The sequence below is a fragment of the Mytilus californianus genome, unplaced genomic scaffold, assembly GCF_021869535.1.
Source record: "Mytilus californianus isolate M0D057914Y unplaced genomic scaffold, xbMytCali1.0.p SCAF_12, whole genome shotgun sequence".
NCBI classification, from domain to species: Eukaryota; Metazoa; Mollusca; class Bivalvia; order Mytilida; family Mytilidae; genus Mytilus; species Mytilus californianus.
The window spans coordinates 61,162,580-61,189,553 of record NW_026262604.1 but is presented as its reverse complement, the minus strand read 5'-3'; the positions used below and the strand labels follow the sequence as shown (position 1 = coordinate 61,189,553).

Here is a 26,974-nt window from a genome sequence, read left to right as displayed (position 1 = left end):
TGACTTGATGTTTTGTGAAAGAAACAAATTTGAATTTTTTATGCACATGTATCAAGTATTTAAAAATCACTGATATTTTGTTGTCTGCTTTGTATTTTTAATTTTTCGTCATATGGATAAAAAATAGGAAACATTAATGAGATTAGGTATTGAAGTTTGTTAATTATTTTGTTTTGAAAGTTAAATTAAGTAATTACAAATCAAGGACAAGATTGAACTAAATGCTTATGAGCAGACACAATTGAGCGAACAACTTCAGTGCCATTTTCAGCTTGCACTGAGTATTTTGTAAAGCACTTGGACTTTGAAATTTTGTAATTTTTAAAGTACTTTTCAAGTGTGCATGTTTCTTTTCTTTCATGAAAAAATTCATACTTTCATAATTTAAGCACTGCATCATTAAAGTATGGAAAAGTTTTCACCAGAATACAATAATATTACAATTTGTGGTATTTGATGCAGATTTGATTTAATAAAAAAATCAAAGCTTGCATAATTTTTAAGTTATTTTAAGAATTGTATTTGTATTAATAATCTTTAGACATAAAACAATAATGGTTTAGAAGGGCATGGCAAAATTGACTTGTGGAAGAAAACACAGAATTCATCAGCTAAAAATTTGTGTAAAAATTTGTCTTGCAGCATTTTATATTTTCATATGCACTGGTATCTTTATGTTATTCTTTGTTTAATTCTGATGATATATGATACTCTATATTTACAGAGGACAAATTCCAAGAGCAATTTACATCCGATGAGAAATCTAAGTTGTATGATGCTATTGGATATGAGGAAAATGAAGCAGATCCCACACTTCCTAAAGAAGTAAGATTCAGTTAGGTCCAGAAATAAATGTATAATGGGGGATGGGAGTCACTTCTTTTTAAATTTTATGGCGGCTGTTATTTCGTAAAGATAACCTGAAGAATTATAGAAAATAATCAATTAAAATGTTATGCAAGATGGGGTAAAATATTAAAATGCCTCACATCCCCCCATACATTTATTTCTGGAACAGCCCTTTAATTATTCTAACATTTGCATAATATAATAATCAAGAGATGTGGTATGATTGCCAAAGGACAAGGATATAAACATCAGCACTCTCAGCCTTCAACAATGGGCAAAACCTATACCATATAGTAAGCTATAAAGGCTAAACAATTCAAGAGAGAAAACCAAAGGCCTGATTTATGCTAAAAACAAAAAACGAAAAACAAATATGGCAAACTGCAACCAATGCCAACCAATGAATAACATGCTTATGACTTTGGACAAGCACAAATAGAATGTGGCAGGGTTAAACATGTTTGTGAGCTCTCAACCCTCCGCTAACTTGCGACAGTGGTGTTGAAGCACAACATAAGAACAAACTTTAAAAAAGATATAGGAGACAGGTACCCATCTAGGAGAACTCACAGTTACTAAAACCAGTTCCAAGCCAAATACAACTTGTAAATAAATCATGCTCTCCCAGACTCAAATATCAATCAGTACCACCCAATGAATTTAGTGGAAAGATGTCAAACAGTTTGAGACATGTTTTCAGTTTATACAGAGTTTTGTTTAGACAGGTATCCAGTTTAGAGATGTAACTAGTTTATACAGAGTTTTGTTTAGACAGGTATTCAGTTTAGAGATGTAACTAGTTTATACAGAGTTTTGTTTAGACAGGTATCCAGTTTAGAGATGTAACTAGTTTATACAGAGTTTTGTTTAGACAGGTATTCAGTTTAGAGATGTAACTAGTTTATACAGAGTTTTGTTTAGACAGGTATTCAGTTTAGAGATGTAACTAGTTTATACAGAGTTTTGTTTAGACAGGTATTCAGTTTAGAGATGTAACTAGTTTATACAGAGTTTTGTTTAGACAGGTATTCAGTTTAGAGATGTAACTAGTTTATACAGAGTTTTGTTTAGATAGGTATCCAGTTTAGAGATGTAACTAGTTTATACAGAGTTTTGTTTAGACAGGTATTCAGTTTAGAGATGTAACTAGTTTATACAGAGTTTTGTTTAGATAGGTATCCAGTTTAGAGATGTAACTAGTTTATACAGAGTTTTGTTTAGATAGGTATCCAGTTTAGAGATGTAACTAGTTTATACAGAGTTTTGTTTAGATAGGTATCCAGTTTAGAGATGTAACTAGTTTATACAGAGTTTTGTTAAGACATGTATCCAGTTTATATTTGGATTTGTTATGACAGGTGCATGTATTCAGTTTATACAGGGTTCTGTAAAACAGGTTTTTCCATTTTATACAGGGTTCTGTTTAAACGTATCCAGATTATTCAGGGTTCTAGGTAGACGGGTATCCAGTTGATACAGTGTTCTGTTTGTCAACGTATATTTGTTCCACTTAACAGAAGTTCCACTGGAAACTTTGTTATAAACAATGTCATAATACCTGTTCCTGTTGGAACAAATATTCTATACCATTTATTCCGTTAGGAACATACACTGTAATATTTATTCCTGTGGAAATAATATTCCAGAATATTTATTCCATTTGGAACTTTTATTATGAAGGAACTTCTATTTCGTGACATGTTTAGATGGGTATCTCATTTATACAGGGTTTTATTTAGGCAGATATCCATTTAATACAAATTTATTTAAACATATTCACCATGTTAAGATTTTAGAGATATAAGTTTGAAATGAATGACATGACTTTTTCTGTCATAAGAATGTTACTTAATATATAATGCTGCTCATCAAATATGGAATTATTTATAAATTCAAAAACATTTATTTAGTAAAGTCATAATTCGAAAAGGAAAGACTATATTTTAGATACTATAAATGATGTATTAAAATTAAAATTTTTCTGTAGCTTGTTCAAAGTGTATAATTATTATTTATGTTATTATTTTTCAGTTTATTGCTTTAAGATTGGTGACAAAATTAACCAAGATGTCCATTACATTGAGAGATGATTCTTCAAAGTAAGCTTAGCTAATACTCTGGATTCCTTTATTTATAGGGACCTATTTTCATTGATGAAGGCAAAATTGGAATTAACATGGATGTTGATTTAGCAGTATTACATTAGTCTGCATACAAACCTAAAAAAAAATTTGAGCTCTGTTGAACATTTGAATTTGTTGTTCACCGGTATCAACGAAAGTTGGTATTCCAGGAATAATTCTGATTCCACAGTACTGTTAACCAACTTATTGTTGTGTATCTTTTTTTTCACTTATTGCTCTTTCTCACCAACTTTGTTACAATTTATTTAAGCAGTTTTCTAACTTTATTAATGTATATACATTGATATATGTAAGACAAGATCGAAGTTTGACATTTTCATAACAATTTTTATTCATTTTATTTTTCTACTTGCAAAAGTCATGTAAATAACCACAGAAACTATTTGGTTAACAGTATAAATTAAAATCCTACTCTTTTCAAAAAAGAAAAGTTGGTACCACTTTGACATTTTGGGAGACTTTCTATTGAAAGTTCTAACATTTAAAGTCAGAAAATAATATGGTTATTGAATGCATCCTTTTTTAGTCCAGTACATATGTAAATTCCTGTGTTTGTGATATTATTTAATTTTATGATGAATGAGAGTTCAAAGCATCCAAAAACAGTGACTTTCCCATAATGGAACACTTTCTGGAATTTGTTTGTTATTACATGTATTATTGTTTTTTGCAGAGATTCTCACGTCATAAGGTTACAGCTCAAAGATGTGTTCAGTTCTGTTGGACAGAGGCCTGCTGCTAACGCTATACAGTATGTAGTTTTTTAAAGTTGAATTTATGTGGTTGTTTTTAGTGTAATGCTGTTCAAATTGGCAGATTTTTCAGTTTGCCCGGGCTCCCCTTTATGGAACTTTACTTTCCTGTAAGAATTATTTTCATGTATTTTCTTTTCCCACATAATAATTATTTCCTATTTTACAGTACTTGCGACATCTTTTGAAGATGATTAAAGCTGAGAACTTTTTTTAGTTGAAATACATTCTGTGGAAAACATTCCTTTGTCATGACAAATGTATGACACGTTGTATTTATTGCAGAGTTGAAGCCAAGATGGACAAATTTACAGTGCAGGGTACACCACAAAATGGACAGTCTCCATACATGGCTTTGTCACAGACTAAAGAGGCTGACCAGGTCTACTCTCTGCTAAATGCCTGGTTTGAAACCAATCCACTAGATGCCACTTGTGACACCAGAGTGAGACTTAACAGCAGACCCTTACAGATTATATATGATGCTGTATGTAGTATGAACATTTCTGAATGAATCCTTATTAATAGTTAAAAAAAGAGAATTCATTGAATGATGTATAAGTTCAAATTTTTTATATTGTTTCTATATTTTACTGACAAATGGACCTAGTTTTTGGCAGTCAACACTACACTTTTACACTGACAGCAGCAGCAGCAGTAGCAGTAGCAGGCGAGACAATTTTGCCATGATATATGTTTATTATTTTTAAATATATCTTGGCTTGACATCTGTTTAATATTTTTAGGTGACAATAAACAATCTGGTCAAGTTCTTCAAGCCACCAGAGGATGTTTATCTACAACAGTAAGTAACATATATCTTATTATATATTATTTGTTAAAAAATATACAGATATCACATGATATAGTAATTATCAAATCATTTACATTGTATGTAGATTTCATTTATGTTATTGAATGAACAAAGCAGTGGGAAAAAATTAAATACAAAATCATAGAAACATTACAGAAAAGTTCCTACTTTTGGACAGTTAAGCTGAAGGACTAATCTGAAAAAAAATTGTCTTTTTTTTATGTTTCTGATTTTGACTTGTTTAAAACTCGTGAAGTGTTCTAAAATTATTTACAAGCATTTTCAACTTCTATTTGATGGAAAACGGGTCTTTCCATGAAAATACCGCAAACGATCAGACTCTATTTGAAATAACTGGAGTTTCACTAGACGTTTTCTACCAGTTACAAAAAGTTTTTTTTCCTGAATTCTCATTGCGAGAAGGGGGATGCAGACAATGTACCAGTGCGAACTATACAAGGCTGATTACGGTAAATGGTATTGGAATTGACTTACTGATTATTAAACTGACAGAACAACAAAAGCAGTGGTCATTTGATCTTATTTTGGTGATAATACTTTCATATCTTCTTTGAAGGGCAGTTTCTGGTTTTTTACCCTTCTTCACTACTGATTAGTACTGCCTGAATTGAGGAATTCAAAGAATGTACTGAAAAGTATCATCTACAAATAGGAAAAGTTAAACTCCACATGGAAGATAATAAAACCCCTGTTTCTTTATCAACAATTTTATTTATGCAATAGTATTTTTATCTTTTCTGGACTATCCCAAATAGCAGTGGCTTTGAACTTGATTTGTGTAATAGTATTTTTATCTTTTCCAGACTATCCCAAGCAGCAGTTGCTAAGTTTGAACAGATCAAGGAACAGTCAGCAACAGGATTACAACACGCCATTGAACAGAGGAAATACACTGAAATATCTGTAGATCTGCAGCCTTCTTATGTTATCATACCAGACAAAGGTTACTATACAAAGTAAGTTACAACACGCCATAGAACAGAGGAAATACACTGAAATATCTGTAGATCTACAACCTTCTTATGTTATCATACCAGACAAAGGTTACTATACAAAGTAAGTTACAACACGCCATGGAACAGAGGAAATACACTGAAATATCTGTAGATCTACAACCTTCGTATGTTATCATACCAGACAAAGGTTACTATACAAAGTAAGTTACAACACGCCATAGAACAGAGGAAATACACTGAAATATCTGTAGATCTACAGCCTTCTTATGTTATCATACCAGATAAAGGTTACTATACAAAGTAAGTTACAACATGCCATAGAACAGATGAAATACACTGAAATATCTGTAGATCTACAACCTTCTTATGTTATCATACCAGATAAAGGTTACTATACAAAGTAAGTTACAACACGCCATAGAACAGAGGAAATACACTGAAATATCTGTAGATCTACAACCTTCTTATGTTATCATACCAGACAAAGGTTACTATACAAAGTAAGTTACAACACGCCATAGAACAGAGGAAATACACTGAAATATCTGTAGATCTACAACCTTCGTATGTTATCATACCAGACAAAGGTTACTATACAAAGTAAGTTACAACACGCCATAGAACAGAGGAAATACACTGAAATATCTGTAGATCTACAGCCTTCTTATGTTATCATACCAGATAAAGGTTACTATACAAAGTAAGTTACAACATGCCATAGAACAGAGGAAATACACTGAAATATCTGTAGATCTACAACCTTCTTATGTTATCATACCAGACAAAGGATACTATACAAAGTAAGTGTCAACACTGAGGAAAAGGCCTCGGTGGCAGTGTGGTCTATGTAGTTCATCTTCTGTATCACAAGCCCTCTACACTGAGGAAAAGGCCTTGGTGGCAGTGTGGTCTATGTAGTTCATCTTCTGTATCACAAGCCCTCTACACTGAGGAAAAGGCCTCGGTGGCAGTGTGGTCTATGTAGTTCATCTGTATTCTCTCTGGACAATCCAGCTTCCTCCACCAATACAAACTGAGTGCTAGGATGTAGCCAACAGTGATGAAAGTGATGTAAACACCAACAATCAATCAATCAACACTCAGAATGTCAGTTTGAACCCACTTTTTGGCAAGGTGCGTTCACCTTCTGTCGTAATAGACTAGAATTTCCAGTTTTCCTACATGTGAAGTGATTTTCCCCGGGTACTCTGGTTTCCTCCACCAATATAAACTATAAACTGGCTGTCATCAAATAGCCAGGAATCAATCAATTAACATAGTTAGTTAAAGCATAAACATTATTTTTGTTTATCATTTTCCCTGCAGCTGTTCAATTCAAATTTTAGTCTTGAGCTATTCAGAAAAAAAAACAATTCAGGTATTGAATAAATACTGCTCAAATAAAACTAAGATTTATCTAAAAAAATAAGGTGATGTGGCATGATTGCCAATGAGATAGCTATCCTCCAGAAGTCAAATGACATGGGTATACATAGTAATAAGTCACCGAACAATGACTTTACCTTAGATTTAAGTGAGTTCCACCTGAATGATTTTATTCATATACTTATCATTTTATACTTTTTCTTTATAAAGTTTAATAGAATTTAATATTGGGAGGAAATTTGTATGGTTTTTGATGAAATCATTGTAGCTCAAACTTGTCTATAAACATATTTTTATTATCTAAAAAATTATATCAAACTTGTATTTGAGGACAATAACTCTGTTATAAGTCATTTATGCATCACACACATTTCAAATCCCCAAGTAGAACAATACTTAACACAAAGTAATACGACAAAGTAAACCCAAGAAAAATCAAAGCTTGTGTAATAATATTATATATTTATTCAGATTCTGAAAAGTAGCAAAGGATGTCCTAAATGATATTATTCTTAATACAAGCTTTTTTCTCAGAACATTGTAACACGGATGTATGATCACATTTAGATCTGTATAAACCATTTACACTTACAAAATACCTAAAGTCACCTCAAGTGATTTTGAAATGAGGTCAGATTAGATCATTAAAAAATATAAAGTACACAGAATTTGATTAAATATTTGAAGTTTTAACAGTATGATTAATATTCTTTTAAAATGCAGACATAATGACTGAAAGTTGTTTTATTTCATTTATATTTGATGAAATGTGTGATATATTTGTAGAGATGGTAGAGCACTTATCCTTGACCTTGGTAACTTGAAGGTTGGTACTGAGAAGAGCAAGTCCAAGTATACAAAAGGACAACAGGTATACAGGCTTTATTTTTGTATCACATGTACTGCAGTCCAACATAGAAAATTTATTTAGTTATCACTCCTGTATCCTTCATTGTGCTAACATTTTATGTCTTGAGATTGTGCTTTAAAATTATGTCTTCATTTGTGCTTAGAAGTTTATGTCTTAATTGGTGCTTAAAATTTTATATCTTAAATTCTGTTTAAAAATTAGTTTAATGTCTTAGATTATGCTTAAATGTTTTATAACTTGGAGATGCTTATTGTTGTAAACCTTTTTTATCTGTGCTGCTCTTGGTATGAATCCCCCCCCTATTATTTATTTTTTTCTTGGTTGATTGTACTCCCTATCATTAATTATAATAAAGCAATGGGTCAATTCATAAATTCAACTTGTATCTTCTCAAATTACGTTGGGCAGTCTCAATCTCCTAGGAAATGGCATTTGACCAATCAAAATATCCAAATTAACCTAGAAAATGTTGTTTCAACCAATCAAAACAACCAAATCAGTGACATTCCCGTAATGCAAAACCTTTCTGATTTAGTTCATTGGCATTGCCATGCTATTGTGTAACTTGCATTATATATTATCAAGTTGATATAATTTGCCTTATCTGTGTTGGAATGCTATTTCAAATTTACATACAGTAAATAGTGGAGGTAGTCTTGAATGTTTCAAGACTGACCTACATGAGATGATTTAGACTGCCGTCCAGGATGTTTCAAGACTGACCTACATGAGATGATTTAGACCGCCGTCCAGGATGTTTCAAGACTGACCTACATGAGATGATTTAGACCACCGTCCAGGATGTTTCAAGACTCACCTACATGAAGACTCACCTACATGAGATGATTTAGACCACCGTCCAGGATGTTTCAAGACTCACCTACATGAGATGATTTAGACCACCGTCCAGAATGTTTCAAGACTGACCTACATGAGATGATTTAGACCGCCGTCCAGGATGTTTCAAGACTGACCTATATGAGATGATTTAGACCACCGTCCAGGATGTTTCAAGACTGACCTACATGAGATGATTTAGACCACCGTCCAGGATGTTTTAAGACTGACCTACATGAGATGATTTAGACCACCGTCCAGGATGTTTCAAGACTCACCTACATGAGATGATTTAGACCGCCGTCCAGGATGTTTCAAGACTGACCTACATGAGATGATTTAGACCACCGTCCAGGATGTTTTTAACCTTACTGTATATAGAATGTATAACACAAATTTTTACATTTACATGGGCATCCAAAAGTGGCAAAATAATCAGTATATTGATGGTGGCCGCAAAATGGTAGAAGTAGAAGTACATGTGTACCTAGGCCTGCCTAAGGTTCAAATTTTCTTTAAATAATGTAATGTCCAAGACCATTTGAATTTTCAAGTGAAAGGTCCTTAAGAAAGTTAAAGGTCCTTTTTATAGCATCACTGTAAAGGATTGGAGGTCCTTGAATTTTGTAATTCAAAAATGAAAAGTCTCATCCCTGAAAAGACCAGTCTTTGACCTTAGACCTACACAATTTGAACCTGTGAGCTGCACAGGCTTAGTCATTAATATTGTGTTAGCCATTAATATATGTTTGTGCTATAAATATAAGTGTTTGATTTTAAGCTTTGGAAAGTTGGATTGAAACTCATACAAGAAAAGCCAAAACTGGTATTTTGTTTTGTTTTGTTTGTTTGTTTATGTTTTTATACAGCTTGAAATCAAACAAACTGCTAGTCAAGGAATTTGCTGTTTCAATTAATAAAGGACTATGGGTAATTTCATAGTTCTTACCCTAAAATGAAAATAACATCACATCATTGGTTGAATTTTCATTGTATAGGACCTTGTTAACCAATCATGTTTTTGGTGTACAATTTTGAAAATATTACCCAGAATGCATATTGTGACATTTTTCTGTACTTCCTGTGATGTTCATATTAGAGGAAGTGTTTAAAGTAGTAGAAGTTTTGGGGAAATGAGCTAAAGCTGATTTAGAATGAAAAATAAAGTTATGATGTATTAAAAAAGATTTATATTAAGTGGTCTAAATAACTTGCCTTATAAAAAGATATAATATTATTGATAAAAACTGTATCTAAGCAACTTTTTAGTGATATAATATGTGACAAATGTATTTTGAAATACAGTGAAATAGATATCTTTGATATGTCCAAAATTTTAGCTTTTACTCTTTGTTTATTCACTGAGAGTTCCTTGAGATTTGCAGTCTATGTTTGATTTCAAGATGACCTTGGTTCATTGTTATTATTTTCTTTACATTTCCCATTCTTCCTTTCTATAAATAGGATTCTTTTTATAGAACTGATATGTGAAAAAAGATATTGCATCATATAATTTTATACTGCAACTGGTACACACTCAGACATTAGTGATATACAAACATTGATTGTATAAAATCTTATTTACTGTAAATTCAGAAATTTTTGCGTGCATTTATTATCGTAATTGTTGAAATATGGACAAAATTGCAAGATTAATTATTGTACTTTTAGAAAATGCTGCATACAAATAATTCTGTCATTTGTATTTTTAGTTCTATTTTCTCTCTGATAGTTGCAGTATAAAAAGGAATAACTTTACATTGTCTTAGATATAATTTGTATTTGTACTCAAGATTGAAACAGGATATTAATGCTTAGCACTTGATTGATTGGTGTTTAACGCCACTTTCAGCACTATTGTGCTATTTCGTGGCGGTCAGTTTTTACTGATGGAGGAAGCTGGTATTGGTATGACGTTGGTGTCGTCGTCGTCTGGCGTCGTCATCGTCGTTGTCCGAAGACACATTGGTTTTCGCACTCTAACTTTAGTTTAAGTGAAAGGATCTCTATGAAATTTTACCATAAGGTTCAATACCACAAGGGAAGGTTGGTATTGCTTTTGGGGGTTATGGTACCAACAGTTAAGGAATTAGGGGCCAAAAATAAGCATTTTGTAACTTCCAGACATAACTTGTGTGTTAGTGTATGGATCTCTCTGACATTATACCACAAGGTTCCATATCATAAACGAAATGCTGGGATTGATTTTGGGGGTAATTGCCTCAAAATTGTAGGAATTAGGGGCCAAAAAGGGGCAAAAAACAAGCATTTTTCTAGTTTCAGGACAATAACTTGTGTGTAAGTGTATGAATCTTTATGAAATTGTACTACAAGATCACAAAGGGAAAGCTGGGTTTGAGTTTGGGGGTAATTGCCCTAAATGTTTAGGAATAAGGGGCCAAAAAGGGGAAAAAAAACAAGCATTTTTCTAGTTTCAGAACAATAACTTGTGTGTAAGTGTATGAATCTTTATGAAATTATACTACAAGGTTCCATATCACAAAGAGAAAGCTGGGTTTGAGTTTGGGGGTAATTGCCCTAAATGTTAAGGAATTTGGGGCCAAAAAGGGGGAAAAAAACAAGCATTTTTCTAGTTTCCAGACAATAACTTGTGTTCAAGTGTATGGATCTCTCTGAAATTGTACTGCAAAGTACCATACCACAAAGGGAAGGCTGGGATTGAGTTTGGGGTGATGAATCATAAGGGGGTTCAAAAAATTTGGGGGGAGGGTTTTTTTTTTCCCTTATTTTCCTTTTTTTTTCTTTAAAATTTTCCAATTTAAATTGGTTATTTCTGATTTATATATAAAAGCAAATAATAAAAATGGCACTCTAACTTTAGTTTAAGTGAATGGATCTCTATGAAATTTTACCATAAGGTTCAATACCACAAAAGGAAGGTTGGGATTGATTTTGGGGGTTATGGTACCAACAGTTAAGGAATTAGGGGCCAAAAAAAAGCATTTTGTAACTTCCAGACATAACTTGTGTGTTAGTGTATGGATCTCTCTGACATTATACCACAAGGTTCCAAATCATAAAGGGAATGCTGGGATTGATTTAGGGGGTAATTGCCTGAAAATTTTAGGAATTCGGGGCCAAAAAGGGGCAAAAAACAAGCATTTTTCTAGTTTCAGGACAATTACTTGTGTGTAAGTGTATGGATCTTTATGAAATTGTACTACAAGGTTCCATATCACAAAGGGAAAGCTGGAATTGAGTTTGGGGGTAATTGCCCAAAACGTTTAGGAAAAAGGGGCCAAAAATAAGCATTTTCCAGTTTCCAGACAATAACATGTGTGTAAGTGTATGAATCTTTATGAAATTGTACTACAAGATCACAAAGGGAAAGCTGGGTTTGAGTTTGGGGGTAATTGCCCTAAATGTTTAGGAATAAGGGGCCAAAAAGGGGAAAAAAAACAAGCATTTTTCTAGTTTCAGAACAATAACTTGTGTGTAAGTGTATGAATCTTTATGAAATTATACTACAAGGTTCCATATCACAAAGGGAAAGCTGGGTTTGAGTTTGGGGGTAATTGCCCTAAATGTTAAGGAATTTGGGGCCAAAAAGGGGGAAAAAAACAAGCATTTTTCTAGTTTCCAGACAATAACTTGTGTTCAAGTGTATGGATCTCTCTGAAATTGTACTGCAAAGTACCATACCACAAAGGGAAGGCTGGGATTGAGTTTGGGGTGATGAATCATAAGGGGGTTCAAAAAATTTGGGGGGAGGGTTTTTTTTTTCCCTTATTTTCCTTTTTTTTTTTTTTAAATTTTCCAATTTAAATTGGTTATTTCTGATTTATATATAAAAGCAAATAATAAAAATGGCACTCTAACTTTAGTTTAAGTGAATGGATCTCTATGAAATTTTACCATAAGGTTCAATACCACAAAAGGAAGGTTGGGATTGATTTTGGGGGTTATGGTACCAACAGTTAAGGAATTAGGGGCCAAAAAAAAGCATTTTGTAACTTCCAGACATAACTTGTGTGTTAGTGTATGGATCTCTCTGACATTATACCACAAGGTTCCAAATCCTAAAGGGAATGCTGGGATTGATTTTGGGGGTAATTGCCTGAAAATTTTAGGAATTCGGGGCCAAAAAGGGGCAAAAAACAAGCATTTTTCTAGTTTCAGGACAATTACTTGTGTGTAAGTGTATGGATCTTTATGAAATTGTACTACAAGGTTCCATATCACAAAGGGAAAGCTGGAATTGAGTTTGGGGGTAATTGCCCAAAACGTTTAGGAATAAGGGGCCAAAAAGGGGCCAAAAATAAGCATTTTCCAGTTTCCAGACAATAACATGTGTTCAAGTGTATGGATCTCTCTGAAATTGTACTGCAAGGTACCATACCACAAAGGAAAGTCTGGGATTGATTTTGGGGGTAATTGCCTCAAAATTGTAGGAATTAGGGGCCAAAAAGGGGCAAAAAACAAGCATTTTTCTAGTTTCAGGACAATAACTTGTGTGTAAGTGTATGAATCTTTATGAAATTGTACTGCAAGGTCCCATATCACAAAGGGAAAGCTGGGTTTGAGTTTGGGGGTAATTGCCCTAAATGTTTAGGAATAAGGGGCCAAAAAAGGGGAAAAAAAAACAAGCATTTTTCTAGTTTCCAGACAATAACTTGTGTTCAAGTGTATGGATCTCTCTGAAATTGTACTACAAGGTACCATACCACAAAGGGAAGGCTGGGATTGAGTTTGGGGTGATGAATCATAAGGGGGATCAAAAAATTTGGGGGGAGGGATTTTTTTTTTTCCTTTTTTTCCTTTTTTTTTTCTTTAAAATTTTCCAATTTAAATTGGTTATTTCTGATTTATATATAAAAGCAAATAATAAAAATGGCACTCTAACTTTAGTTTAAGTGAATGGATCTCTATGAAATTTTACCATAAGGTTCAATACCACAAAAGGAAGGTTGGGATTGATTTTGGGGGTTATGGTACCAACAGTTAAGGAATTAGGGGCCAAAAAAAAGCATTTTGTAACTTCCAGACATAACTTGTGTGTTAGTGTATGGATCTCTCTGACATTATACCACAAGGTTCCAAATCCTAAAGGGAATGCTGGGATTGATTTTGGGGGTAATTGCCTGAAAATTTTAGGAATTCGGGGCCAAAAAGGGGCAAAAAACAAGCATTTTTCTAGTTTCAGGACAATTACTTGTGTGTAAGTGTATGGATCTTTATGAAATTGTACTACAAGGTTCCATATCACAAAGGGAAAGCTGGAATTGAGTTTGGGGGTAATTGCCCAAAACGTTTAGGAATAAGGGGCCAAAAAGGGGCCAAAAATAAGCATTTTCCAGTTTCCAGACAATAACATGTGTTCAAGTGTATGGATCTCTCTGAAATTGTACTGCAAGGTACCATACCACAAAGGAAAGGCTGGGATTGATTTTGGGGGTAATTGCCTCAAAATTGTAGGAATTAGGGGCCAAAAAGGGGCAAAAAACAAGCTTTTTTCTAGTTTCAGGACAATAACTTGTGTGTAAGTGTATGAATATTTATGAAATTGTACTGCAAGGTCCCATATCACAAAGGGAAAGCTGGGTTTGAGTTTGGGGGTAATTGCCCTAAATGTTTAGGAATAAGGGGCCAAAAAAGGGGAAAAAAAACAAGCATTTTTCTAGTTTCCAGACAATAACTTGTGTTCAAGTGTATGGATCTCTCTGAAATTGTACTGCAAGGTACCATACCACAAAGGGAAGGCTGGGATTGAGTTTGGGGTGATGAATCATAAGGGGGATCAAAAAATTTGGGGGGAGGGATTTTTTTTTTTCCTTTTTTTCCTTTTTTTTTTCTTTAAAATTTTCCAATTTAAATTGGTTATTTCTGATTTATATATAAAAGCAAATAATAATGATATGGTTTGAATAGGTAAATTAAAAATTTATTAAGTTCTTAGACCACATTCATTCTGTGTCAGAAACCTATGCTGTGTCAAATATATAATCACAATCCAAATCCAGTGTGTATCAAGCTTGAATGTTGTGTCCATACTTGCCCCAATTGTTCAGGGTTCGACCTCTGCAGTCGTATCAAGCTGCGCCCAGCAGAGCATTTTATTCCATATGAATTCTGGTTTTTTTTGTGTGTAAAATTTAAGTGTCAGTTGACATCAAAATCAGACAAACTGACACTTAAAGACCTGTGCACATTTATGTTACATTGAATTCACGTTATATATAATTAATACTGTGGATTACTTTATTTTTATGGGTACTAATTTTTTTGCATGGATGTAAGAAAAAATTGACAAATGGCAAATTTTGCATACAAGACATTAGAAATTTAAATTTTGTTAAGGCCCCGCCTAGTGGTGGGTCGCCCTATAGTGATCAGTTTGTCCATCCGTCCGTCCATGACAAATTGTGTCCGCTCTAAATCTAGAGAACTGTTATAATTTCATACTTTATACTTGACATGTATATTTACCAACACCAGAGGGTGTGTCATAATGTTTGTACAACTTCCTAGGTCAAAGTTCAAGGTCAAAAACTGGTTTCAGTTGACAACCCCATGTCCTATGGTAAAGATCATATCTGCTCTATATCTTGAGAACCGTTATGATTTCAAATTTTATACTTGACATGTATATTAATCAACACTAAAGGGTGAATCATAATGTATGTACCACTTCCTAGGTCAAAGGTCAAGGTCCAAAACTTTGGTTTCAGTTGACAACCCCATGTCGTATGCACAGATCATGTCCGCTCTATATCTTGAGAACTGTTTTGATTTCAAAGTTTATACTTGACATGTATATTTACCAACACCAGAAGGTGTGTTGTAATGATTGTACAACTTCCTAGGTCAAAGTTCAAGGTCAAAAACTGGTTTCAGTTGACAACCCCATGTCCTATGGTAAAGATCGTGTCAGCTCTATATCGAGAACCGTTATGATTTCAAAGTTTATACTTGACATGTATATTAACCAACACTAGAGGGTGTATCATAATGTATGTACAATTTCCTAGGTTAAATATAACACTTTAACTAAAAAACATAGAATAAAATCACTCTCAGCACATAACGAGACTATGTAATAACTGGTCACATATATTTTCAGTAATCTATGAAAAGAAAATTAGTACCCGAAGAATAATGAAGAATTCACAGTGCAGCATGCCTTGTTAATGATTAAAGTATTTGTTGCAGGAGGTGATGGGTTCTTACTATACATTTACATGACAATATCAAATATTGTATTCATGTGACTTTCAAATTTATTGTTCAGATACATCATTTTTTACAAGGACAATTTATTCCTTTCAACTAGGTCAAGGTTAATTCTTGTTTGCTTAAAAATATGTTATATCGTAATTTCATTCATCTGGTAAGTCTGTTCATTTCGTTAAAATAACATTACCATTCAACATTGTATATTATAAAAAGAGAAAACAAAGGTCTTCCATCTACACCAAATTATCTAAAGTACAAAAATATTTATATTTGACTAAAATCAACAACTAACAAGGTTCCTGACTGGGCACACACACAGACACATGAACATGAAGCTGTGTTAAACACTTTTTTTTATCATTTCAACCCTCCCCCTTTTTATCTGGATCAGTGGGATGTTACATGTGTTTATTATTTTTCAGATGGAAACTGTAGAAGAACTAATGAAAAGAGCATATGATAAATTTAACATCAAATTAGATCGAATACAGGTCCTATTCTCTAGTTCAGGTAAATTTTTATGCCCCCGTCGTCACCAGAGTGTTTCCCTTGTCTGTCCGTACATCCTTATGCATGTCCCAAAATTAGTTTCCGTCTCTAACTTTAGTTTGCCTCAATCAAATGTAATGATACTTATACACAATGCTTATTACCACAAAACACAGATCAATTTGAATGTTGGGTGGCGTCATTTTCCTGTTCTTGAGTTATGCCCCTTTATAACGTTATATGCAAGCTGGGGCATCATCTGTGTCTCCACTTATTTAATTCAACAATTACATATATAGAAATTTCTATAGTTAACAGAATCTCTCTAACAACATAAAACAAATTGGAAGATTCAACTATTAAAATTATTTGTGTATTCAGTTGTTCCATTTAAATACAAATATCAATTGTAGATTTCTGTCAAACTGCAACTGTTAATGTAGAAGGACAATGTATACTTCAGTCAGATACTCTTTGCATGAACATTCAGGCTTAACATTTGTCCTTGTTGCTAAAACTCACATTGCAGTCTTTTGTTCCAACTTTTTTTAAAGAAGAGTCTTGAGTCTTGGATACATATTTTTAGCTCACCTGGCCCGAAGGGCCAAGTGAGCTTTTCTCATCACTTGGCGTCCGTCGTCCGTTGTCGTCGTCGGCTTCTTCGTTTCCGTCGTCGTTAGCTTTTTACAAAAATCTTCTCCTCTGAAACCACTGGGCCAAATTTAACCAAACTTGGCCACAATCATCATTAGGGTATCTAGTTTAAAAAATGTGTCCGATGACCCTGCCAACCAACCAAGATGGCCGCCATGGCTAAAAATTGAACATAGGGGTAAAATGTAGATTTTGGCTTATATCTCTGAAACCAAAGCATTTAGAGTAAATCTGACATAGGGTAAAACTGATTATCAGGTCAAGATCTATCGGCCCTGAAATTTTCAGACAAATCTGACAATCTGTTGTTGGGTTGCTGCCCCTGAATTGGTAATTTTAAGGAAATTTTGCAGTTTTTGGTTATTATCTTGAATATTATTATAGATAGAGATAAACTGTAAACAACAATAATGTTCAGCAAAGTAAGATCTACAAATAAGTTGCCATGACTAAAATTGTCAGTCGACCCCTTTAGGAGTTATTGCCATTAATAGTCAATTTTTAACAATTTTATGTAAATTTTTGTAATCTTTTACAAAAATCTTCTTCTCTGAAACTACTGAGACAAATTTAACCATACTTGGCCATAATCATTATTAGGGTATCTAGTTTAAGAAATTTGTCCGATGACCCCGCCTTCCAACCATCATGGCCGACTTGGTTAAAAATAGAACATAGGGGTAAAATGCAGTTTTTGGTTTATATCTCTGAAACTAAAGCATTTAGAGCAAATCTGACTGGTGGCAAAAATGTTCATCAGATTTAGATTTATCTGCCCTGAAATTTTCAGACGAATCCGACAACCCGTTGTTGGGTTGCTGCCCCTGAGTTAGTAATTTTACAAAAATTTTGCAGTTTTTTGTTATTATCTTAGATATCATTATAATATCTAATATCTAATACTATTAATTATGATTTTAACCTTATTTTACATAATTTCCAAAGCATCAGTAAATACAGGTGAGCGACACAGGCTCTTGAGAGCCTCTAGTTATAAATTGTTATTGGCTTTGAAGTTGTTTTCAGTATCAGTGCAAACTCTCAGATTGATACTTTATGTCATCAAAGTTTTTTTGTTTTAATTTTAGTTTCAATTTTTGTCTGCAATTTTTATTTTTTGGTCTGAAAGATTTTTGTTGTTTTCCATACCAAAACATTAAACTAAGCCGTTTCTGCTTATATTATTTTGAGACATAAGCTACACATATCTCTAAGACTCACATATCCTTTTTATTAAAAAATAAACCACGGGTTGAGAAAAGACAACAAATTTAAAAGAATTAGAGAAATTATAAATGTTTGATTTCAGGAGAAGAATGGAGAGTATGTAGAAAGCAGCCTAAATCACCTATGCATATATTAGAACCGATCTCAATTAATATTGTACTACAGAAGTGTATGTTTGACAAAGATCCTAGAATGGCCAAGTGAGTATTTATTGCAGTAATTTAAAAATATGTAAATCAATGGTTGCGAAGAAAGTTGTTACTTTAGTAATAGAAAATGCAGATATCTAACAGCCACCTCCCTCTATATCTGCCTCTGTCCAAGAATGGCAGATTACTGAGGATTCACTATTTGTGGGATATCAATTTTTGTGAATATTGTGACTCTAAGTAAACCACAAACTTAAATGCTTAACAAAGTACAAATTTTCTATAGACTTGTATACAGATGTTGACAAAACCATGAAATCAAATATCCACGAAAATACAATATTTGAATTCAATTAAAACTTTTTCTCTAGATTCAATGTTTAAGAATAGAAAGTTTGTTTGATTCCCGAGGAATTTGCAATTTTAGGTCATTAAAATCATTTAAGGATGTTCGCTACTCTGTTTCAAAATAACAAGCTTTTTAAAAGACTTTTATAAATTAATAGTATATAAATAAAGGAACTAAAAAAAAAATAAAGGGTCCATGTGCTTGTTTTCAAGATATAAGCCAATGAAAATTTGGCGGGAAATGATTCTCTCTAGATTTTTCATATTTTTAACATTGACACCTTTTTTCTTTCAAAAACTATGAAAAAATAACAAGGATTTTATAAGATTTTCAAATATGGCTTTTTAAACTATGTGCAATAATATTATGAAAAGAAAAGTAGGGGTTAGTGGGTAAAATTTTTTAATGACACTACATGGATAAAACCAGAGGATTCCGAATATCTGGCAAAAATTCAAAAACAAGAGAAGCGAACACCCTTAAATTTAAAACTTTTGCAATCCATAAATTGTTATCAAATCTTTCTGTCAAAATAGGTATAAAAATTTAATGTTGTTATTGCTGTACAACTGTTGTCTATACATATTTGTTTTCAACTTGAATTTTTGTATGAATTTGATTGTTAAAAAAAAAGATTGACCATGACTTTTCAGGTCCTCAAAAAATGACTGATATTACATGAAAAAAATTACAGACCCTTGCATTCTACTGCAGTGATAAAAGGCGATATTTCTATGGCAGTTCGAGCTATTACTGAAACATTAAAAAAAAAAAAATATTTTTGCAAAGGGCTAACACAATTTTGGTATTTTGCAATAGAAATAAAAGTGAGGACCAGCGGATTTTCTTCAAGGACCACCATGGAAAAAAAGAGTTTGAAAACTCTACAAGATCTCCTTTTATTTAAAGTAAGAAATTATATTTTTTCAGGATGAAGGTGTCAGGAGAATTACCATTGTTAAAGTTGAATATGTCTGACCGAAGACTTCATGATCTCATCGGATTGACTGAGAGCATTCCCCTCCCAGAATCTGCACCTCCTCCTAAAGAGGACTTCTTCCTTGTAAGTATACCTCACAGATTTCTGTATTCTTCCTTTTAAACCATTCCTTGTTAAAATATTGTTTAGAATCATTTGTACCCAAGCATGACCATTGCAGGGGACATAGAAATACAGGGCGTTTGTTCGTCCATCTGTCTGTGCTTTGGTCTTGTAAGCACTCTCAGGCCAAAAATAAAATTTAAATTGTTTGATGTTGCCTACCTACCCACCTGAAATGCAGCTCCCCAAAAAATTTTATGAAAAAAATTGTTTCAGATTTTTTTTTTTAAAGATTTTTTCCTGCTACAACGTTGTTTTCTTGTCTAAAACATGTAACTTATGTTTGTTGGCCAAAAAAAAATCCCTATCTACCTACCCAATCCTACAAGGCATACTAAGGTAGGTAACATCGAACAAAGAATTTCTTAAGGGTGGCTTTATGTGTATAATTCTTGTCACATATTTATTATATTTATATCTTATGGTTTAAGGTAGCACAATACAAAAGCAACTAAATTTTATCAAAATTTCATTTTCAGCTGTTTTTGTTACTTCTTAATATTCAAAAACCACAGAAGAAAAAAATATTTACATATCTTGCACTGTTAATGAGTTTTGATGATAATTAGTTTTATAAACAAATACATGTGCCTGACTGATACAAGATAAGAACATGTGGGCAGCACTATGTGGTTAATCAATAGAATCATTTGATAGCTTTATGACCACTGACCAGCTGTAACAATAACAGTTATGAAAAAGAGGTGGATTAAGGATTTATGGAAAAATGAAGATAATGAATTCCAAATAAAAATACATTTCTGTATTAGAGCTGCCAGGAGAAAAAACAAAACAACTATTTGGAGCTTTAGAGGGAATCAAAATATAAATGTACAGATATTAAACAAATATAATTGTACAACAATAAATGTTGCTGATGTTTATACTAGAATTTCTTGAGGAGTATCTTTAAATATGAATTCTTTTTAAAAAAAAATACAAATTAAATGTTTCATTTTCAAACTGCAAAAAATGAAAAAAATCTACTTTATGTAAAACACCATATTGTCATTGTATACAATTATGATTCTAGAAATCCCCAATAGGGGTCCTCTAGACTGACCAACTGATCATTTTGTGTATACATGCATAACTTACTTTTTGTAACAATGCAAAAAACAAAATACATCATTTTATGTACTAAAAGAATTAAATCCATATTGAAAAAAGTAAATGCAATGTGTAATTAAACTTCTGAGATCATTAATAGTAAAGGTTTATCATGGTGGGCGGAGTTTTGACCATATCAGTAGCAACTGTTTTACAGCAAGGTCAATAATGATATAACATCTCCTGCCAGATCTGATTTATGATGCATAGGGTGTGCATTTTCTTTATATATTTAGAATTGCTGAATTGGAATGCTATCTTACTGGTCAAAACCTAATTGATTTATGATTGAAGGCCAATCCTGAAATATCCCAATGGTACATGTGTGAATTATATTGAAGTTAATGGGGTACAAGTAGGAAAATCCTTATTTATTCAATTGTGACACATTCATTTTTGTCATGAAAATGTAGTTTTAAATGTTAGCTCCTAGATGGGTGCCCCTATATGCCTGATTTTCACGCATGTTGTTCCTTGACCTGTTATCTTCAAAAGAGTGTCTCAGATTTCCCAAAACATCAATAGAACAAATTTTATACCCAATTTAATTTAGTGACCTCTTATGAATTGAGGTTGCAAACTTCATTGAAGGTTTATGAGAGGATGAAATGCAATAGGAAAAATCTGAGACACTCTTTTGGGGGTCAAACTGTGTGTCACAAGAATCTATAAAATATTTTGGGATGGTATGAATAACAAAGAAGCTATTTTCATTCAAGTGTGGACATCACAATATAGCAACTAATTACATAATAATTAATTATGTAATAATCATGTCATAATGAAGTAATCACCATTTGAAAGATTAATCTTTCTTCTTTCTTTTGGTACCTCATTTATAAAATTTAAAGCTGGATGAAAGAAATTACATCTGTTTAAAGTTGTCTGATTGGGGGTGAAAAAATCTTTGTATTGTGCTACATTAAATCAGCAATGTCTCGTACAAGTTCAAAGATCAATGCAGATCAACTATATTTAAAAGAGTTATGCCCTTAGATATATTAATTATAGAAAATTGTATTCAGCACCTAGATAGTGTCACCTGTTAATGACATTTGTTTAGAAAAAAAACAAACAACAGAGTTCACTTGCTGAGATAGAAAAAGAAATTGAAGATTGCGTTGTACTACTTTCAGATGCTCTTATTTCAAAACATTTCAAGACATTTTGCTGAAATTATAGGACTATCAACACAGCATTTTCTCATCATTTTTATTTAAAAGCAATCAGAGATGGGCACGATTACTGACAAAGGTAATCGATTAATAATCGATTACTTGAAGGATTTTTGTGTAATCGATTAATAATCGATTACTCTGATTTTTGTATGTAATCGATTGCAATCGATTACTTTAGCAAAAGTAATTACATTACATTTCGATTACTGTCAATTACGTGCTACAAAATTACAAATTAAATAAAGTAAGTTAAACACAAAGTCAATTATGTTGTTCAATGTATGTATAGTGGAAATTTTGAACTTTACAAAAATAGCATTTAAAGCATTGTTTCCAAATTTTATGTTGACAGTTGTTTTCTAGATGGAAGCTCTTACTGTCTAAGGATCCGAAATATTCAAAAATTCTAGAAATTTTGGTTTTCAATATGAATGATTGGTGATAAAGTTCTTGCAATGGCATCACATTGCATCAATCACTTCTTTATATTTTAGGTTATTATCTCCATATTTTTGCAAATTTTTGCTGTCATACTGACTAAAGTTAAGTTTTTTGTTTTTACTCATTATTAACAGCTATATTTGAATATAGTTCATTACAATGTTGAAAGTTTACTCTGAAAAAAAAACTATAAAAAAGTAGAATAATTAATTAGTTCAGCTAATTTTAAAGATGAAAATTTATGATTTGTAATTACATGCATGAATTAATCCTTTTGTTTTGACAACCTCCCTAATTACAGGCTATAATACTGCCAATGGAGTACAATTATAACCTGGGGCAATATAATGTAAATCTCCTCTTAATTAGACATAATTGAAATCAAAACAAAGTCTTCATCTTATTGATTAGAAGTCTTTGTTCATCTGATTAGTAAAGACAAGAAGTTTGTTGAGAATTTTGTATTCTCATTTCAAAATTATAAACAATTTATATTTTTTGTGCAAAAATTGGATACATGTATCTCTATTTCTGAACAAGAATTTTAATGCATAGTCATTGGTTCATTGTCAAAAGGATTTCGTGTACTTTGTAATTTTTATGTCATAACATTATAATGAATCAAATGTTTATCTATTCTAAGCTAAAATTCCAACTATTATTGAAAATTATGCTTTAAGGAATTTTAATACAAATAAGCTTACTACTGCAATATAGTACAGATTTTAACTTAAGACTTAAGACTTATTTCTTATTTAAATCTATTTTCTTATTTTTATATAAAAGGTCTTAAATTATTGACCAGCAAGAAAAGTCATTTGTTTCAAAAGCTAGATATACAGTATAATTTGATAGACCTGGTTGAAGTAGCTGGAGCCAATAGATAGAAACAAGGCATTTGATAAACTCTTAAGTCATATCAATACATTCTATTTTTATCTGTACTATAAAGTGATGAATACATACATACTTTCTTATAAAATAGATTATATTTCATCAAGCTATTTTACCAAAGTAATCAAAATGTAATCGAAAAGTAATCGATGATTACATCATAATTTTTGCTGTAATCGATTAAATTACGATTACATGTAATCGAAAATATCTTCGATTACAGATTACTGTTGATTACTGGAAAAAATGTAATCAATTACAATCGATTACGATTACAGATTACGATTACCCCATCCCTGAAAGCAATGTACTGAAAGATGAATGTGAGCAATAGTAAAATTGATTGAAGAATTAACAGAAATATTTTAAGTGTTTATTGTCACCAGTTACAGTTATTTGCTTCTAAAGTTTAACAAATTATGATACATGAATTAAATGGAAGTCTCTGTATTTTTAAGTTGATTAGACCCACAAAACCATTAAAAGATGACAGGAACTTAAGATATCAGTAATAGAAATAAATTCAAATGGATCAATTGGGACATTTTACTTTGAGATAACTGAAATTTTGAGGTACAAGAGTTTGAGATTTTGAGAGATATGTATAGCTACTTTATGTCGTCAGACAGACATCTTTGCTCTTGCTTTACATATGCATAGTATTATTTCTGTTACAGGCCAAAACTGAAAAGGAACTGAAAATGGAAGACACCGCCATTGTTGCAGCAACACAAGCTTTGATACCTGGTCAAGTGGAATCGAAGGTAACTTTGTACAGTTAACAATCAGAGCATTGATGAATGTTGCCAAATCATTTACATTTGTATATACCCAAATGCAGCTTATAAAAGTCTAGAATGAAATTTTATTATGAACTCATCCTCCTAATAGCTTCCCAGTAGCCGTTAGTATTAAAATAGTATTAAAATAAGATTTAAGTAAACATTTACTGTCCTGAAATATTGATCACTTTTAAAGCAGTCTTTGTGATTTGTGGGAAGTAAAAGTTCTTCGTGACCATGCTTTCAGGAATGTTCAAGTATCTTAAACTTCACATATAATGGGAATTCACTTATTTTTATTGGTACCAATTTAGGAAGATTGATAAAAATTGTATTTAAATGAATACTTAATTGGTTATTTTCACAAAATCTCCATTCAATCGGGGCCAGTGTCAGTGGTTGAGTGGTCTAAATCGTTCCTCTACTGTATCACTAGCCTGTCAACACTGAGGTTGTTAGTTTGAGCTATGGCAGGTGTGTTTGACTCCAATCTTACATGTGAAAGACTAGGGTTGCCAGTTGAGCTATGCACTTGGCAGGTGTGTTTGACTCCAATCTTACATGTGAAAGACTAGGGTTGCCAGTTGACCTATGCACTTGGCAGGTGTGTTTGACTCCAATCTTACATGTGAAAGACTAGGGTTGCCAGTTGAGCTATGCACTTGGCAGGTGTGTTTGACTCCAATCTTACATGTGAAAGACTAGGGTTGTTAGTTTGAGCTATGCACTTGGCAGGTGTGTTTGACTCCAATCTTACATGTGAAAGACTAGGGTTACCAGTTTTCCTGCAGAAGGTCAGTGGTTCTCTATGAGCACTTAGGCTTCCTCCACCAAAAAAAGCTGGCCACCATGATATAACCAATAGGAATGAAAGTGGCGTTAACCACCAACAATCAATCATCAAGCATATATGAAATTTGAAATATTTGACCACTGGAAATTATGAGATATGTAGTAAATGGACATATGGTATTTAAATGAAACTGTCAGCTTTATTATACACTTAGCCATAAAAAATGAACAATATTGCTATTCAATAACCTTTTCAGATTATGGTTGTATCTTGATAATACCATAGCTAGTATACTAAAAAATGAAGAAAAAAAAACTATGAAGACATTTGTTAACTATCTATTATCCATGGTGTTGTTGAAAATTTAAAACATTTGGTGTATGCTTTATAAATTATTACCCATAATTGTTTATATTATGAAGTGTAATGGAATAGCTCTGAAAGAATATCATGGTATCATTTAATAAAACATTTATATCCCATAATAATATTCTTATTTTCAGCAAGTTGATAGATCTCCTTCACAAGAATTTATCAACTACACAGATATGGAACTCAATTTTGAAATCAAACAGGTTGGTAGTCCTATTAAAGTTAGTGAGTCAAATGTCATCAAATTTTCATACACTTTGTGTAATTTAGAATTTGACATTAGAGTGCATTTTTTATTCCTAAATGCTTTTAATTCTGGAAAATCCATTAGGAAAAAAAAGTCCAAAAATCTATAAACATGACAATAAATGAAGCTTTATGTATCTCACAGTTAATCATGTTTGATGATATAATTGAATGTTAGATGTAATGTTACAGGTTGATATCAATATTTCTCAAGTAGACAACGGTAAAGATATCCCAGTGCTGAGACTGGTGGTTATGTCCCTTGGAACGAAAGTGACCATGTGTACTTACGATATGAATGTAGCAGCTTATCTAGGAGGAGTTTATGTACAACACAGGAAGTTTGTGGGTAAAGATAAATATGCATTTTGTAATGTGATTGCTTATTTATTGTTTGATTCTGATTTTTATTTATGAAACTTATAATACTTAATACATGAAAAAAATGTTAAAAATGATAGTTTTTATAAAGTAAAATGCAGAAGAGCACTTTATACGAAGTAAATCACATTATTATGTGTAATCAATCAAAAGTCAAATAATGCAGGTTTTATAATGTAAATTTCACAGCTTGTTTTATTTTATTTTATATCAGTTATGAATTCCCTTCTCAGAAGAATAACATGAACACAGTTTCCAAAGCATGATACCAGTATTTAATCCAGCTCCTTATTCATTTTGTCAGATGCTTTACTATTGCAACTTTTTTTATGTCATTAAATAATGGGAAACAAAAGCCTTTTATATCCATTAACCCTTTCACTGATAGCTGCCCCAACAGAAGCTACTCTTGAGACGATGGCTTCCCTGGCTACTATGACTCAAATGGGAGATCTTCATAATAAATATCAATAAAAACTAGTGTGTAGTTATTTTTGTCTTTATTTCATTCACTAACACCATGTTCACAGTTTTGTTCATGTTTTGATAGTTGTTTCTTCATAAAAAATTAAAAATTTTTAATTTTCGGCATCATTTAGGTGGAATCTCAAAATTATACTTTTTGACCCAAAATCGTAATTTTTTAACCCAAAACGGCATAAGTTTGAAAAATTGAATGAGGCTGTACAAATTCCTTACACTGAAGGATGTCCATTCCAAGTGTTTTGTACATAAAACGGCATTTTTTGTCAAAAAAGTATACTAGTCTGGCTTCAAGTCTTCCATATTCTTTAAAAAAAAATGTTCCCTTATTTCAAATTCTCGTAAATTCTGTGAATTTCGTCTGATTTTGACACGGTTTTCAACAAACGGAAGCGCCATGTTTACACTTTCATCTGGGTATCAATATAGAAAGATAACTCATGTTTGCAATGTTTTGAGCAGGAAATGTAAAAGAGGTATTCTGATCCCGGTAAAACGTC

The 26,974-nt window shown here is 32.3% G+C and overlaps 1 protein-coding gene across 11 annotated transcripts in view; it reads left to right on the top strand.

Annotated features, from left to right (window-relative positions):
* The window catches only part of LOC127722146 (intermembrane lipid transfer protein VPS13A-like), a 174,748-nt gene that overhangs the window by 36,477 nt on the left and 111,297 nt on the right, over positions 1-26,974 (top strand). For all 11 annotated transcript variants that reach the window (XM_052228992.1, XM_052228991.1, XM_052228998.1 and 8 more), the window contains exons 12-24: positions 725-825; positions 2,881-2,948; positions 3,667-3,744; positions 4,031-4,232; positions 4,492-4,550; positions 5,384-5,536; positions 7,709-7,793; positions 16,247-16,334; positions 18,277-18,394; positions 19,623-19,755; positions 24,095-24,181; positions 25,496-25,567; positions 25,803-25,959. In XM_052228992.1, coding sequence (XP_052084952.1) covers positions 725-825; positions 2,881-2,948; positions 3,667-3,744; positions 4,031-4,232; positions 4,492-4,550; positions 5,384-5,536; positions 7,709-7,793; positions 16,247-16,334; positions 18,277-18,394; positions 19,623-19,755; positions 24,095-24,181; positions 25,496-25,567; positions 25,803-25,959 — 1,401 coding nt within the window. The remainder of the gene's footprint in view (positions 1-724; positions 826-2,880; positions 2,949-3,666; positions 3,745-4,030; positions 4,233-4,491; positions 4,551-5,383; positions 5,537-7,708; positions 7,794-16,246; positions 16,335-18,276; positions 18,395-19,622; positions 19,756-24,094; positions 24,182-25,495; positions 25,568-25,802; positions 25,960-26,974) is intronic.